Source organism: Epargyreus clarus, unplaced genomic scaffold (assembly GCF_041222505.1).
Source record: "Epargyreus clarus isolate Ecla_fem2 unplaced genomic scaffold, WU_Ecla_fem_2.2 ptg000023l, whole genome shotgun sequence".
NCBI classification, from domain to species: Eukaryota; Metazoa; Arthropoda; class Insecta; order Lepidoptera; family Hesperiidae; genus Epargyreus; species Epargyreus clarus.
The window spans coordinates 8161896-8180249 of record NW_027332230.1 but is presented as its reverse complement, the minus strand read 5'-3'; the positions used below and the strand labels follow the sequence as shown (position 1 = coordinate 8180249).

At 32.6% G+C, this 18354-nt stretch overlaps 2 protein-coding genes across 2 annotated transcripts; one reads left to right on the top strand and one right to left on the bottom strand.

The window, feature by feature from the left end:
• Positions 1 to 756: 756 nt before the first annotated feature.
• Srp9 (signal recognition particle 9) lies at positions 757 to 1626 on the bottom strand. Its single transcript, XM_073085616.1, has 2 exons — positions 1348 to 1626; positions 757 to 869 (listed from the first exon to the last, which is right to left on the bottom strand). The coding sequence occupies exons 1-2, from the start codon at positions 1486 to 1488 to the stop codon at positions 774 to 776; spliced, it is 237 nt and encodes a 78-aa protein (XP_072941717.1). The 5' UTR covers positions 1489 to 1626; the 3' UTR covers positions 757 to 773.
• Positions 1627 to 3313: 1687 nt separating this feature from the next.
• mei-P26 (E3 ubiquitin-protein ligase meiotic P26) lies at positions 3314 to 17742 on the top strand. The gene is made up of 9 exons (XM_073086097.1): positions 3314 to 3566; positions 6804 to 6975; positions 7060 to 7204; positions 7283 to 8663; positions 8740 to 9035; positions 9117 to 9305; positions 9519 to 9687; positions 10113 to 10345; positions 10978 to 17742. Exons 2-9 carry the CDS (start codon positions 6863 to 6865, stop codon positions 11080 to 11082), a joined length of 2631 nt encoding a protein of 876 aa, XP_072942198.1. The 5' UTR covers positions 3314 to 3566; positions 6804 to 6862; the 3' UTR covers positions 11083 to 17742.
• Positions 17743 to 18354: the final 612 nt, after the last annotated feature.

Below are 18354 nucleotides of genomic sequence, written 5' to 3'. Positions count from 1 at the left end.
TGTACATTTTTAAAAAGACATTTGTTTTCATTTTTAGGTTTGTATCCTTTACTTTAGTTTAGGATTCTGTTATCTGTACCTAAAGGATAAAGACGAAACTTACGAAACCCTATTATTAAGCCTCCATGTCAGTCAAAGTTAAAGATTATTAGAGGTTGTTACACAAGAAAACGTTATTTTTCGGTCTTTTCGTTTTATATACTGAACCAAAATGAGTTCAAATTTTTATACTGCATTTACTTTGTGTGGCTACTACAATTATAAATACTAAAATAAATAAAATAAAATAAAACTGAAAATTTGGTGGTCCGAGTGCGAGTTTGACTCTCACTTGGGCAATTATTGACCACAATTTCCCTTCCCGAGTTTAGATTGAAGGGTAGTATGGGTGGTTCGGTTCCCAAGAATACATATTTTGTTCATGTAATAAGTACCCTTCGGTCTTGCTTACATGAAGAAGTGTAAGCTTGAAAACCGAACCACCGAAGCCAAAGGTCTACTGTATGATATTGAGATACAAATCTTTTATTATGACTAATACAAGTGTTTAAATCAACAACAAAATCGCCCTAAATACTGCTAGATAAAACATCAAACTATGATAAGATGCAAATGCATTTTTCAAAGTTTCTCGAGTGCTTGGTATTTGAAGTAGGTCATTATAATTAATTCTAAAATGATTGTTCTGTTGCCACAAACATCCAGCTGAAATCAACATATCCTAAGGAAGAGGAGCATTTAATGAAACAAAAACAATACTTCTTACATATATATTAATTGTCATTAGATGCCATATGCCTCATTAAATTCGACATAAACTTATCTATCTTCCTGACATCCTGTTGTACTTCAGTCTTATATTGTAAGCACTGTAACAAAAAATTAAATGAAATATGACAATTTTTATCATAAAAAAATACAACAATCATTTTTTTATATCATAGTCATAGGAGAAAGGATACATTCCATATTACAGATCATTATGCCAATTAGAAATATGAAGAAACTTCTTAAGGTCATAGAACTATGTGGAGGAGCCATGGAGATACCACTGACACACTTATTTCTAGCTTGAAGCAGTTTCAGTGTTCGGGTGGAAGGTAGATGCTAGCTGACATAAATGTGAGGAGACCATGTAAATACTAGATGCAACAATGCCTCTGTAACCAGCTTCAAGTAGAACTCCTGTTTTGATTAAAGATATCACTCAAATCAAGTGAACTGCATACTTTAAACCTAGAAAAGTAACTATATGCTATATGAAAGCAAAAATACTTCAATTTTCAATATCATAATACTGCGTAATAACATATCTACATATTTATTTAACTTTCAAGATTGATGTACCTTCTTATTGTCGGTGATTTTAGCAAGAAATACTCCTTTTGAATGCGAATATTTCGTACTGTAACGAGTGTTCACAGGATCTCGCAAGTACAGCATTTCAGCAGACTTTTCAAATTCTTCCCAGTTAGTGATAAATGTCATTTTTAATTTATTATGTTATAACTTACTACACTATTAAAGAATGATTTGGATGTTGTAAATTATTAATAAGTTAAAATTGCACTAAAGGGTTATAGTTTATAACACAACTTTCAATCGTCCACATTAAACATAAGGGAGTGACAGATGACAATTGTCGGGTGAGAGTGGTGAGACAGCTTGTCTGACAAACTTTTCTGTGCAGATGACAGAGGCGACACAGACAGCTATAATGTTGCTAGGATGCCAAAACTACTTAAATAGCGGGAAATTTTGAGGATTATAATTTTCAATATTTAACATAATATTATTATGAATCTATAAGAATAATGTTAAAAATTATTAATTATATCGGCAAATAACGCAAGATGTAGTTTCTAAGCTGGTAATTTAGTTAAATTAACATAAAACCTAACATCTTTTTATACGGGGAAATTGAAAAGTCGTTCATAAAGCTGACAACAAAGAACTGTTTCCGAAAACCGCCACAAGCACGGTTGAATTTGTCAGACTAATTAGTTGGCAACACGGCATCCATAGACTAGAGGTGCGCAAAATTTATCACTAAAGTGAAAAGAGAGAGATATATCTTTTGAACTTAGTGGTATTCCGGGTGAATTTTTCAAATATGCCTTCAGGGCCAAATCCGAAACTACAAGGATTAGCGGAAAATGCTGAAAGGAGTTATGAGGCCGATTTTGATAAAAACTTAAACTGCATCATAAGTTTTTTAAAATATCTTTTTCCCTAGTCGGAAATCGAATGTATTTTCTTTAAAAAAAATATTTTCCTGTAATTTATCACATAAAATTACTTCCCAGAATTTGATCCTTATAAGCGATACTATCAGATAGTGAAATAATATAAAGGGTGTATTTTCTTCCAAAATGACCTCGCTCGAATCCCGGCTAGGGAAAAATATATTTTAAAAAATGAATGATGCAGTTATAGTTTTTATCAAAATCCACCTCGTAACTCCATTCAGCATTTTTGGCTAATCCTTATAGTTTCGGATTTGGCCCTGAAGGCCTATTAACATTTTTTATCAGTATTTCATAAAATCTGATCAGTCACATGATGTTATTTGAAGCGAAACTATACCTATATAGGTTGCTCTTTGTTTATAATCAATACGAAATAAGGCTTCAGAAGCCAAAACACATTTAATCGGCCCGACACATTTATTATTTGCCGACTACTGGTTCCGCGTTTTATTTTTTATAGTATATGTACGATATCACTATTGCCTATCGCTTATTGTGAGAACTAAACCCAGCTGTACATTTAACTGTGGCTTATAAGACCAGTGCATATAAATTGGGCCAACTACAATTTTACTGTCTACATTGATCACACATCAGTTCGATTTAATATGAATAAAACCATTCTTATCTCTTAGTATTATATCAAGACCCGGTGGTAAACGGTAAAACTATCAGTACGATGTAATGTGAACTGGCGCTTAGATGCATGCAGATTACTACTCTTCGGATACATGCATCAAAATTACCGATTCGGACTATATCGGACCCATCTATTCGGATTAAAGACCACGATAAAAATAATTTATCAAAAAATAAAGTATAAAACTCTGCCTTATGATAAAACTTCATCTACAAATATGTAGCAGATTATGTATTCATGCGATTATTCTTTTTTATTATATATTTATGGATTAGTCAATGCTTATAAAAATAATTAGAATATTGTTATCAGTAACTATATATATTTTTCACCCCATAATAATTACAAACTTTACTATTTCGTCCAACGACACTTTATTTCGGGGTTGCCATATCTTAATTATATTCAATGAAAAGTCATTTGAAGTGAAGCGCAACCAACGAAGAAAATCAATACCTAAACAGTGATGTATTCATTCGTCTTTTTAAAATGAGAACGTGACAAAACAATACTTTTAATTCATCGAAGAAACTATTTTATTTAAAAAAATATCTGTTAAAGCTTGATGCTCATTTTTTATTTATTTACCTAGTGATGAGTATTCTCATAGTTACGGCGTGGTCGAACATCCTGCGCGAATAATTATCTACTTTTTCTGCAATATAATACTGTTAAAGGTTAGTAATTCCTTTTTAAATTATGTGTATATCTTTCGGTTAGGGTTTTTTGGTAAATACATGTGGAAATGGACTATCGACCTTCGCCATTGTCTGCATCATGCATGGTGCATTGCGTTTTTGATATTATATACTTATAGATATGTAGACAGCTTTTGATCGATCATTTGATTTTGTGTTGATGTTTTATTAACAATTATATGTCCACGCAGCCATATTCAAGCAAATCTGTAGAATAATTGGTGTTCGAAATACGTATTTTTTAATTTTTTATGCGCGACCAACTAACCGTCATTCATGTTCTACAGCGCTTACTTTGTTTTAAGATAATTTATTAAACCCTATATCATACAGCTTTTTTACACTTATTTGATGAAATATTAGGAATAGTGACAATTCCCTCAGTGTCCTATGATACTGCAATAATTGTAATAAAAAGGAAAAAATGGTTTTCAAATAATAACAGCTATCTATGTGTTGAAACATGTCAATTATCATACCATAGCCTTTCCATTCTTTATTTTAAAAAATCATTGTGATTAAGTATTTCTTGTAACATTACTATATAAAATATCTTATCATCCACCCATTGCAGTTACTGTAGCCTCAGGTATCCCATTCAAAGTTTGAAAGGAATACCACGCTGGCCAAGAGTAGATTGTTAAACTTGAAACTCACCATTGCAAACTAAAGACTTTCAGGCATATCAGATTTTCTCACAATGATTCCATTGATTGTTAAAGTAAATTATGGTACATTTGCCCAAAAAGGAATTATTGCTCAAAAGTACAATAACAGTACATGAAAACTTTTAATGAGATGTTACTGTATAATCATTAATAAAGTTTATATTGTCCAATGATTAACTCTTAATCAACTGAAAATCTTGTAAATCAAAATCTACTTACTTGTCTTATAAAATATATCATATTAAATTATATCATTAGTAAAACAGTACACAGTAAACAGTAGTAGTAGTAGGTAATGCAGTTGTAATTACCTTAACATATTATAAAATGTTTCTAAACATTCAGTTGTATCATATTTATAATTCATGATATTTATTATTGTCTTGCAGCAGTATGGTTGATATATATAGACTAAATTCAAATATTCTTAATAAAAAACTATAATTTTTGAAAAAAAAGAATGTAATAAGTAATATTTAGATATAAAATAGATAATATTTATAATGTTATCTTATATAAAAGATCGAGCTAAGTAATCCCTGAACAAAATTGTTTAATTATTATTAGTGAACATACAGATTTTTAGTTATTTTTGAGATATAGAAATCTTAAACATAAAACCATAAGAATTTGTTTTATGCTCCAATATATATTTTGAAACATACTTTCATTCCTAGAATCTGCAATCAGGGTATCTGCAAATTTGCAAGGTAGTAAATGCATAGAGGGAAATAAAAAAGACAGAAATTTGTGCACATTTACTTCAATAACTACTTCAATAATATTTGTGTAAGCTTCACATGCAAGGATATACATATACTCTATGGAAATAGTATATTTCTACAGTCTGCTAAAATTTATTTCATAATATAATAGGTGGGTCATTATTTCCCTATTTTTTAAAATAAACTTATCCTGTTAACTTATTAAACCTAATTATGTTAAGCAATCAGTTTTGTTATTTTCCTTATTCTATCTTTAGGCATTTTATATGTATGGTCTTGTTGGAAATATAATATTTTATATTATCAGGATTATGACTTGGCATTTATCTTTGTAAAGGTAGTAAAAAGATGATGTATTAAAATATGAATGAAAAATGGGTCCTAAACTATACACCACTTATAATTTATCTAAGGTGCCATATTTGTGTGTAAACACAATTAAAATCCATTAAGAACTTTCTTACTTTCAGCTAATATCAGTTTAAATGTTTAGTTTAAAAGTAATTGTTTTATATTTAAGTAATATTCTATATTAAATTTAACTTAAGTTTTCATTTTGTCATAAAATCTGTATAAAATATGAAGTACAAAATCTGTATTCAAATTTGTTATTGTGAAATTGACTAAATGTAGAAACACAAATTGATTTAATCAATATATTCAGAATAATCTTGTTACATAATCTCCTACAGCTCCTCTATAAAAGCTGCTTGATTTTGGTAATTACTATTACTTTTTGTTATCTAAAGTAGTGAATGCAGTATATAGTACATAGTATACAGTACTATATACAGAATAATACTGTATATACTTATGAAGCTATATATAGGACTATTTATGTTTCAATGGCTGATTTTAGCATAGGTGTTCAAAAATTCTTAAAAGTGAAGGTTTTTGTATTTCGCTGAATTTTTTAGAATTATGAATAGGGTATGAACTTTTTTTAATTACTAGCTGAGTTTTCTTTGTGCTGTGTGACCTCTACTATGTTTCTGCTGTTGGACCACCCCACCTTGTACAACAATACTACATAAATTATGATAATGTCTATGTATGTAGGTGTTCTTAATCTTAATGATGTATAAAGTGTAAGTAGGTACTTCATTATCATTAAGAAATGATGGTGATAATTAATATCTACAAACAGTTCATAATTAACATACAAGTTTAAATAATCAATTATTTGTCATATAATTGTTTGTTACACCATATAATATACTTATTAGATATTCTTATTACATAATGCAGAATGTGACCAATGGGAAGGTTAAAAAACAGTAAGTAATATATTAGGTTTTTGGCAGGAACCGTAAATATTTCCAGGGTTCTCTATTACTTACTACAAATTCATACATAAAAAACTTTCAAAATCAATTCTATGTATTGTATTTGTTCTTATAATATTTATTTTGAAGCTGGATAATTTAGAATACTGAGTTATGATAGGTTGATACTTGATAATGAATAGTGTAACACAATTGTATGTATTCAAGTTTGTAATCAAACAATAACTCAATTTTCAGCTTGATGTTTTTATATGTTTATCAAAATTCAAAACAAATCAAATGTCTAAATTAAACAGGATTAAATGAAAACAATTTAGTGTCATTTTATATCAAGCAATATTACTTATTATTTTGAGTGGTTTATTAATGGTAGGCAAGTAAAGGCTAGAGTGATGACTAATAATATTATTCTTCTTTGCATTTCTTATAACAAATAGAAATATGCTAATAGATTAAAAGTTGACATGTATATGTCTATGCCTTCTCTAAAGGATTAAAAATATGAAGTTTAACTTAAATAAATAAAAATTGTTTCAGATTGTTGTTGTTTGAGCTGAAGGATATACATTATACACCAAACATAATTATAAGTTAAAATGGAAGAAATTAATGGGGAGCTTTATGTGGATAGTTTGGTAAGTCTTGGAGATGAAGGGTCCTTGGAGTCTACTGAAAATGGGAAACAAGATCAAAATTGTACAATCTGCGAGTAAGTTTTGTATTGACATACAATCTTAAGAATCTTATTTTTTAAGGGTGACTGTAATAGTACATAATTATAATTAATTTACAGCAATAAACTATGCAGCCCTCGTGTGTTGTCATGCCTTCATGTATTCTGTGAAGCGTGCATTGACAAGCTGATGGTAAACGAGGCAGGGGATTCTCTTAAGTATGATCTGGCTGTTGAATGTCCTCTGTGTAAACAGGAGACCAAGGTAATGGCGCTAATTATAATTATATACATTTCTGTTAAAATAAAACATATTTTAAAATCTCAATTACTCTAATTTTAGATTACTGGTGGAGGAGCTGCTTCTCTTCCTTCAGATTACATGCTTACCAACATTCTCGATGTGTCCTCTATGGACCAATCTGTTGTCTGCACTTGCTGCAAGAGTAAGGAACCAGCTGTTGCAAGATGTACTGATTGTTCTCATTTCTTGTGCTCCAACTGCAACTCTGCTCATGAGTTTATGAGGTGCTTTGAAAATCATCGAGTAGTACCATTTGATGCTCTAAGGTCATCTAAGGAGAAAGCTGCTGTGCATAAGCCTATTTTTTGCACTCGCCATGTTGGAGAAAGTCTTAAATTCTATTGCTGTGAGTGCGAAGTTGGAGCTTGCACTGAATGTCTCACTGTGGATCATAAAGTAGGAGAGCACCGTTGCGAACGCATTGTTGATGCTGAACCTAATCTTCGCGCCGAACTGCGTAACTTTATCGTTGAAGCTAATGCACGAGCTGTTGCCGCTGGTAGCGCATCTGCTAGGCTTGACGATGCTCTGGGCGATTTGCAGCGTCAGCGAGATGAAGCAGAGACTGTTATCAACGAAGCTTTCCATGCCTATAAGGCCTCTCTCGAAAGACGTCGTGAGAAGGCGCTCGAAGAACTCGAACAGCTTCACAAGGAAAGAGAATTAAAAGTAATGGACTTATTCGATCGCGTCGATAAAACTGTCCAGCGTATTGATTGCGCTTGCAACTTTGCGACAAAACTACTCCGACGCGGAGACGGCACCGAAATCGTCATGCTGAAGAAAACTGTCGCGTCTCAATTTGCACGCTTGTTAGAAGGAGCACCTGAGTTTGATGTGGATTATTCCTTGGAGTTTGTTACAAAAATGGATAAGTTTGATGCTATTACCGAAGATACTTTCGGTACATTCCGCACTGAGACCACCATAGCGGAGGAAAGAAAACGCGCTAGCGAATCATCCGCCATTGTATCGGTGGCGTCCAACTCTCATTCACCAGCTGTGTCCATAACAAATGCGCCAGTTTTCGATGATTTCCCACTGGGTAATGTTCGTCGCGTTACGGGTGTTACTGGCGTAGGCGGTATGGTGGGAGTGCCCGGTGTTGGTGTGCCCGGCATTGGAGTACCGGTTGTAGGCGCTGGCGTTGGCCCCGTTGGTAACGCTGGCGCTATACCAGGAGTGGTGAATTTGAATAGCGTGCAAGGCGTCGGTGCTGTTACTGGTGTTCCTGCACTGCCATCTATGGTGGAGTACAATTTGCAACAGCTGGCTAGTATCGCCGAGAAGGACGTCCCGCCGCCGCCCCATGCGTCTCCGGCCCCGTCATTCACTTTAGCTGAATTACTCGCAGGAGATTTGAACTCTCCCCAAGCATACAATAATTTACAAGCGCTTGCTAAGCTGGGCTTGAATACAGGTGAAAATTGCAATCATTGATCATAATATTATTGTAAATGTAGTTGATGATACATTAAATCTATATTTTTTTGCAGAAGTGAATGGTTATGGAGGTGTTGTTGCAGAAGCTTGCAGAAGTGTAGGAGGTATTGGGGGAGTTGGACCTCGTGGTGTGTCTCCTGGAAGACCACTGCTCACTCCTGCTGAGGAGGCAGCTTTGGTAGCCCCACCGGCCCCACTTGTACGCGCAAATAAAGCTACACCAATGCATATTAGATTCAAATTTGGCCAGCTAGGTGGTGGCAAGGGACAATTCAATTCACCTCATGGCTTTTGCCTCGGAAATGATGAGGATATCATTGTAGCTGACACTAATAATCATCGCATAACAGTAAGTAATTTAATTTATGCACAAATCATCCTCTTTTTGCTATTATTTTAAAAATATGTCAATAACAATGAAATTTTGTAGGTATTTGACAAGTCTGGAAACCATAAGTTTAATTTTGGCGTTGCTGGCAAGGAAGAAGGTCAGCTTTGGTATCCACGTAAAGTTGCAGTGGTTCGCGCTACAGGAAAGTTTGTGGTCTGCGATCGTGGAAACGAGCGCTCGCGGATGCAGATTTTCACCAAGAATGGACATTTCTTGAAGAAAATTGCTGTATGTACATGTACAGGCTTAGGCGCAGAATGGCAATTTGCAATATGTTCATCGTTCGCAAATAATCCTTATCGGAATTGTAGTTTATACTTATTGGACATTTTTGCGAATTGGCTGTTTTACGTACTGGACATTCTGCGCCTAAATAAACTAGATATATTTTTATTGCTTTCAACTTATTGGACATTACGTTAAATTATTATGTTTTATTAGGTTCGATTTATCGATATCGTGGCTGGATTGGCCGTTACCGCTGAAGGTCTTATTGTGGCCGTAGACAGCGTGACGCCGACCGTTTTCATTTTGTCTGAAGAAGGCGACCTCATGAGCTGGTTCGATTGCAGTGAATGCATGAGGGAGCCCTCGGATATAGCTATCAGCGGTAAGTGGGAACAGAGAATAACATCTTTTTAATAGACTTCAAAAAATCGAGATTGTTCAATTCGACTGTTTTTTTTATGAAAAGATGTTTGAATTATTCTTATAGTGTTATTAATTGACTAGAATTTTTATTAAACCTAATAGTGCCAAAAATAATGATCATTGAATAATTATATTCATTATATTTCATAGTATAATTATTTATCGTATTGAATTTTCGCTCAGAATTTTTCGCTATCCGCCATTCTGTTCAATTCGGTATGTCATTGCGTTAGTGAACATTTTTCATCCCCAAAATCTTTGTCTGTTATCGAAGTAAAGTGAAGTAGCGTTTTAGATATATGATATTTAAATTTAAAAAAAAAATGTTAATTCTTTGTATACTTTAGGAGGACATTTTCATAGATTTTAAACATTGTTTTTCAGGCAAGGAGTTTTACGTGTGCGACTTCAAAGGGCATTGCGTGGTTGTGTTCGACGACGAGGGCCGCTTCCTCCGTCGTATCGGATGTGAGAACGTGACTAATTTCCCGAATGGTATCGACGTCTCCGACGCTGGCGACGTCCTCATTGGTGACTCTCACGGCAACAAGTTCCACGTAGCGGTATTCTCTCGCGATGGAGTGCTGGTCACTGAATTTGAATGCCCTTACGTAAAAGTGAGTTGCTTTTTTTTTATATTATAAGAGTTGCAGACGAGTATGCAGTCCACCTGATTGTAAGTGGCTACTGCTGCCCATGTACATCTTTGATCTCTCCAGATAAGATTAGATTCCTACCTGAGGTCGGCCACAGATGCGCCGCTACCCTTGAGGATTAAGCTGAAATGCCTCGGAAAAGTATGTCTCCCTTACCACCCCCTTCAAACCCGAACACATCAGCGTTTAACACGGATGTTAATAGGCAGAAATAGTTGGGAGTCAAACCATAGAGGATTCTACCACCTTAAAAATTATATTGACATTATGTCAATATAAGGTAAGTAATATATAAGGTGGTAGAATCCTTCACTATTAAGTGAGTTATACATTTTTGACTCTTTCATCATTATGAATAATCAGGACTTTAGAGGATAAACCAAATTAGGAATATTTTATTTACAAATTGGCTATTACGTCTTCCGTAGGTGTAAATTCTTATGCAGTTTGGGCATAGAGCCAAATATATGCGCTTCTGTCATAGAAAAATCGACAGTATTACTTAACCATGTAATACTGACTAAGCTAATGTGCAGTTTGGACATGCCTGCAAGTATTTTGTTACTAATTTTAAAAATATATCAATTACGCAGGTTTCACGCTGCTGCGGATTGAAGATAACTTCTGAAGGATACATTGTCACTCTGGCTAAGAATAATCACCATGTTCTAGTCCTCAACACCCTTTACATTGTCTGAGGAGTAACTCGATGGCTGTAAGTCTGCATACTACACGATCTCACATTTATTCCCTATATTTTATATTTAATTGCTGATTTTACAAAGCTTAACAATTTTGCTAAACCAGTATTTGACTAATTACTTTGTTATTTTATGTTAAATTTCATATTAGTCTGATTTTAACATGTCCATTTGCAGTGAACTACAGTGATCCCAATTTGCCTATATCTTTCACTGTCTCCCTGTGTTGTGGATTTTAGGATTTTAAGATTTAATTGGTATCACTGCTTGTGGATAGGTATTTTTATTCCCAAAGTACTTGCGTATTTTTGGTTTCTTTAATTTCTCGTTTTATTGTGGTTGCATTTAGTTGTAGTAAGAAAGAATCCAAAGTTTAGGCTAGTATCAACTTTTTTATTATTAATCCAGTCAAGTAGGTATGTGAAGGTCATTTTATTGTAGATTTTTCATATTTGGTAGGAATACATAAATATGATAGACTGTTTCTTGTTACTAATAGACATTTTGGAATTTAACGTCTTGAGCTATACAGTAAATTTTATAAATAATATTTCAATACACATTTAAAATACCTAGTTCAGCAAAGCTTGTAGTTATTACGGACACCAAGTATGATTTATCTATAATTGAATGGAATTAAATACTTCAAACTATTGACTTGCATGATTAAGATTTCGTTTCTAAATTAGCAGCTGGTATGGTTCCTAGTTCGAGTGAAGTTAATAATACATGTCAATTAGGGGTCTGCGTGGGAGTGTCGCCTTTTCCAAGAGTTGCGTTACTCCATACAACAACTAAACAATATACGTATATATATTTGTAGAGATCAGAACGAACAACGTCTGGCTGACCTCTGAGTATAGTTTTGCGATAGTGATCACTTTTGAACGCACAATTGAGTTATTGTTAACAAAATTTTTAGTCTAATTATGACCAAAGGAGGCGACACTAAAATAACGTGCCATCTAGTTTAGGTTAATCGCGTATACAATATTATATATTGTCCGTTAAAATATATTTACCATTTACAGAATACTTGTGTCTATACAAAAAGTTTTCCATGTACTATTGTTTTGAGAGCCTATATTTGAAAGATTTTTCATGGGTAGGCTATTATATACCAATTATATATAATGTTTGGTTGGTTTAAAGCAAAATTTTCTGATGCTAAAGTATATGCGAATGTCATTTTTATTCTTATTAAAACCTTTGCAATAATTTTGTACAATGTAACTTAAATATTTAAAAAAAGTAGAAATTACTTAAACAAATTGTTTATGTGGCATTTTCGTGCATATATACCCACAATGTATTAATACTATATTAAAGTTAAGGTTTTTAAAATTTGGAGTCACTTGTCAACTAGTTATTATAGTCATTTTCAAGTGAGTATATTCTATCTTTAGTGTTATGCAAGTAAATATTGTCACAAAACCATTGCAAGTATTCTAAAATTAATTGTTTTCTCATCGTCACGATTTATAATTATAACCAAGGAATAGCCGATGTATTGGCACGAGATACTTATATATCCATGAATGTGCCATTTTAAACATTATTTTATTTAAAAAAAATATAATCGTATACATTTCGCCAAAATTATATATTTTTATAGCTATCCACATTTAATATTCGAAATTGAGATTCGTAAATTAGCTAGTTGATACAAAAAAATATAAAATATGTGGTTTACATAATAATGTTGAAATAGGTTTAACGGGTCGTAGAACACGGCTTTATGTAGCATTGGGAGGATTGGAAGACAAGTAAGGTACCTTGATAATAATATGGTATTATTGTTCTTATTGCAATTTGAAATAATGGTCATGTATACATAGTTACTGTCAGTTCAACGATTGGCTAGTGTGGTAACTTTAGTCTTCCAATAGGAACAATTACAAAGTTTGTCAAGGCAAACAAAATTAAAGCAATACAATTTAGTCAAGGTTTGTGAAATGTGCTATTTTAAAACCCACAAGCTAATTATATATACAATGTGGATACTGTTACTATATATATATTCGCGTTATTATCAAGGACCATTATTTTGATTTGCAATATTTTTATGTTTTCAAAAACAAAATAGTACTTAACCAGACCACCTGAAATTGAGTGTGATATTTTGTTGATATATTATTTAATATAATGCTCTCTAATTTTCGTCGATTTTTACAGAGTTTAAAAGTAAAGGAGATCTTTACTAAAATTCCTTCATTTAATTTTGTTTTACAAACCTTAGTTCCTGCTTTTGTAAATTATTAGACGTGTTTTAATATAATATTAAAATTATATAAAGTATTCACTTATAACATGTAAGTGTATTGCGAAGCCATATTATTATCATTAATTAAAAGTTTAATCAATATAGCAATTCACTAGCGACATGTGTAATCCAATGTAATATGTACTTAATTAGTAATGTTTATTATTTGTTGCGTATTGGAACCGTTATTAATATTGAATACATTAGCGACATTGAATGTGATATGAGCAATAATAGAGAGACATAGCGAACCAACATTTATGAAGACTTCAACATGTAAAAGACACGCATTATTGGGGCGCGGCGGTAAGTCGCCGATGTAGAGCCAGTGATAAGTTGAATTTGACGTTGAGTCTGAATCCTCTATTTATTAGTGAGTAACTTTTGGGTTTATTTTTCATATTGTTTTTAAGTTATTTGTTCAGGATTTTTTGTCCCGATAGTATTAGGGAATTTTATTTTCTTTATTTTAACTAGGTTAAAATGAGTCTACATACCCTTCGTGGATGATAGGTGTGATTAATACTCTGATTTTTTCATTTATCTGTTTTGTTTAATTATATGTTCCGGGCCTATATTTAAATAGTATTTTTGGCCAGTGTGTTTAGGCCTTTAGATTTTACGAATTTTTACTGCCAAATTATTTTCTTACCATATTTGTGCATGCACAGTAATTATTTTATTGTATAATTATAAAAATATATGTCAAATTAGTTACTAATTGTTGCCAATTTTTGTTTTTAATATTCAGGGTTTAAATATAATAATGTTCAATTTTTATTTGTTGTCCATTGATCAAAATTATTGTGTGTTAGTGACGTAAAATTAACCGAAATAGAACTTTAATATGAGCCCCAAAGGGAGCGTTTGACGCTATTAATAATATTGCTTAGGGTTGCATAAAAATATAAAAATGTGGTGTGATAAGTTTTGGATAATTTTACAAATTATACTATTTTATGTGTGAATTTCAATATTAATAAATTTGAAGTTTAAATATCATATATATGTGTAATTTTTTGAATAATTACATCGGTGTTAACATTCTGCCGATTATTTGAAAGTATTATCATTTATACAATTATTTTGTCCTGAATTATTTTTGGTGATATTGTTGACAATGTTTCCTTTGTTCTTGCCATATATCTTACGTAGGTGTCGGCGTAGAATTTTTGTAGTGATAGTATTTTTCAATTCGATATACAAAGAACAGTATCACATGTTTGCCTACGGGTGGTGTTGTTTAGAGTGTTTGTTAGTGGGTGGCGCGGGAGGCGGCGGTATTCGTCGCGCCTGCTTGGCTGTATATTCTTGCTGTAGCAAGTAAGCACTTAGTATGGGGTAATGGCAGGTCAAATGGTATCTATTGTCCATTGACATTACTTGATAATAATTGTATCATTAGAGTACATTACAGTAGCCTTTCTCGGGAATCTTAAAAGTTACCTATATACACTTTAAAGCAATTTTTGGTAAATATATTTCTCTTAAATCTATATTCCCTTATGTATCCAGCAATAAATTACTTCAGTAGATGTAGTTATTATATTGTATGACATTAAACAATTACCTAAAAGATGTTGCTCTGCGATCGTCTCTTCATCGAGGCGACTTTAGGCATTCACATTTTTACGATTGGCATACGTTTAATGGCGAATAATGTAATAGTCGTAGGGTTCGCAGCGCACAAGGTGAGCTCTAAAATGTTACCCTCCCTATTGGAGGTGGGCGTATTGCCTATGTTGTGGCACCAAGCACAGCTCGTTTGTTCCAGTGGAGTTTGTGGCGTTACATTCGATTCTTAATCACTTACGGACCGTGTAAAATGACCGTGGGTGGGGTTCAGCTACTTTTACTTTTTATTATTTAGCATTTGGTCTGGATAGGGCACAGTACGCTGATCACCTGCTTGCCTGACAAGTATAGTGATCATAGAAATAGTGGCATTTACTTTATCTCGTGCTCCATAAAAACGTATTAGTTATAAAAAAAATCTCATGGTATTTTAGTATTAGTTAGATACTTCATGATAATTGTAGTATTTGTTTACCCACCTTACCACTAAACACCATCATTTTGGTCTCCACTTTTTCAAAAATCAACGTTTAAATAAGGTTGTGAGCTCTATTCCCATTGGAATTTTAAGCCACATGAGTGCTTGTGCAATAAATATCACAGTTTGGATCTAGGCTTTTAAATTATTATAGATTATATACATTGTTGAGCTGATTATAAAAATTTAATATATTATTATACCTTTTAATATTGTTAAAGAATTCTAATTGCATTCCACATCTAGAGTGAACGAATTTGAGATGACCATTTTCAATCTACATTATACAAGTTATTTTTTTTACAATTATAGGATTATTAGCGTTGCCAATGGTTTTTTTCCTTTAGTCAGTAAAAGTACAAATATTTTAATATACAATTCTTGGTATTTACGTATTGTAGTGTCTTATTTTTAATTCATTTGATTCTATAACTTTAAGCATAATTTTCACGTAAGTGGCCGTTAATTGTACTTCATCTCTCAAATTATTCAGTAAATAACAAACATATCATACCGAATACCCTTGTCTCTCTCACATTACGTCTTTTGTTAGTTCGAATAAACATTTTAAATATTGCTTGTATAGCGTAAATGTAAAGCGTAGTTCAATACATAAAGCTTTTAACTCATGCATAAGACGATGTACAATCATCCATCTATCATTAATTTATGGTATTTCGAGTTAGGAGTACTGATGCACGCAATAATTAATTATGTTTTTACAAGCGTTTGACGTAAAGTGAGAACGATGTAATTGTTTTTTACCGTGAACTTACAACTTCAGTGGCTACTCTTCTCTCTCTTTTTCTCTCTGTACTTCCTTAGTTTGTATGGTTATGGCTTTTGTTTTCAACTAGTTATATTAGTTATTTAAGTATATTCTAGTTTAACCTTTTAAGTTGGTCGTTTTTATGTTAAAACGTTTTAAATTTATTGTATTTTGTTTGTGTGAAAGGTGCATGTTCCAAATGCATATTTTAATTTTGATCCAAAGATTCTTTTCTTGCATATAATTTAATTATTAATAATTTTTCATCATAATTAAATGACATTTGTGGAGTGTGCATTGGTATTTGATACTAGAATTACGATGTTTTTTCTGTAGTTGGTGCAGCCGAGCAAATGTCTACTATATTCTCATACGAATATATTGCTCAATAATTTAATTCTGTTAAAGTATTTTAAACTTAGGTGTAGTCCACAAGGAGTGTTATGTACCTATAATATTTGTGGACGCACAAAATTATATCTAACAGACAATACCCTCCGTAAAACTTTTAAAACATTGTAAACATTAAAGTTTTTAGAAGTAGTTGTTTGCCTTCACGGCAGCTTGCCACATGTGCAAGTTGCACGGGGCTCCAGCAACATCAGCACAGGCTTACTGGCTCTGAAACCGTTATTCTTTACTGCTTCTCATTAAGAAATTAGATATTGGAACTTTCTCAAACATTTCTTAATTTTTTTGATCGCATGAAACGAACAAAAGGGAACAGCAGTTTAAATAATGTCTTCAGTATGTGTGATGGTGTTAGCTGAATCTGTTACGACTATTTTGCCCCACAGTCAACGAAAATTGTTATCCATACAGGAGTCTCTGCTGCATTGTGCCTAGATCTTAGAAGTTAATGGTATTGAGGTAGAGTTAATCTCAAATATTTTGGCTCTTTGAATATTCCGTGATATTATTTCGTTTTTCATGAAAATGTATTTACATTATTATACATACATACACTTAGTAATATTGTATACATGAATATACATTGCGTAGTTTGTAACTTGATTTTATTGTAAAATTAAGATGTCCAACTATGCCCATCTGCCCACGTAGTGAAAGTCCTGAGGGAATTGATCGCACTACAGGTTATCATAGTCGCAAATATAGCGTTGACATTCGTGCATGGACAGATGTAGAGTTTTATCTCAATTAGTTGCACATCTTTTTTTGACCAAAAATTTTTCCGCGAACGTTACTTGAGAATTTGATAGTAGTGATACTCTTTTGTGTAGCTGACGTTGAATTTTCAATGAACATTTGCGGTTTCCTAATTAAGTTTATATTATCGAACTGTGGCCAGGACGACAACAGCACAGAGCAGTGTAATTCAGAGCCTGCCTAAAATATATTTTTGTCATGATTTTATTTAGGTATATACATGTTATTATTCACATATTACAGTTTTCTCAATATTAGCTTGTATTTTAATTAAGAAATAATCATATTTAACATTGCCAGGTGATCAGCAACCTGCACTTTAATATTTTTGGAAACTATTGAACTTAAATTGTACTGACTTTATAAATATATTTACTTCAATAAAGATTTTCCATGCCACTAAAATTGCTTTTTTATTGTATGATGGAAAACCTGGTGTTATGGTCAGGTTAGGCTGGTCTACTTGAGATGTACCTACCCCCTTTTTAGATTAAGCTTTTCTTAGTGGATAAATAAGCTATATTCCACAGTGAGACAAATATGGGTTATACAGGGTTACTGAGAGTTCGATACATTCATACATTCCCTTGGAGGGGCAATTTTGTAGAGCTCATTTGCAATAGGTTTTGTCATTAAGTACCCTAGCCGATAGTGATTTGTTTTTGAGATATTCAAGTTTTTGTTTTTATTTCTAAACTCCGATTTCAGGCAAAATTAAAATGCTCCTAAGTGAATGTCCTATTTTGATCCTATTTTTGGGATAGCTAGTGAAATAGGGCTATTATTTTAATAATTTGTACGACACATTCCATACATCCTTTTTATGCAAATTCACTCTGAAGTGGAAATAAAAAGGGTTTTTTATTATTTATTCATTTAGGAGTATTTTATTTTTTGCCTGAAACCGGTATTTTGGTACAGGATCCCTAGTATAGTTTTCATCATTTATTACTAACAAGCTGATTTTTCGTGAGTAGCTTCGTTTCGACAAGACGCCCAACATTTTTCCTTACAGCA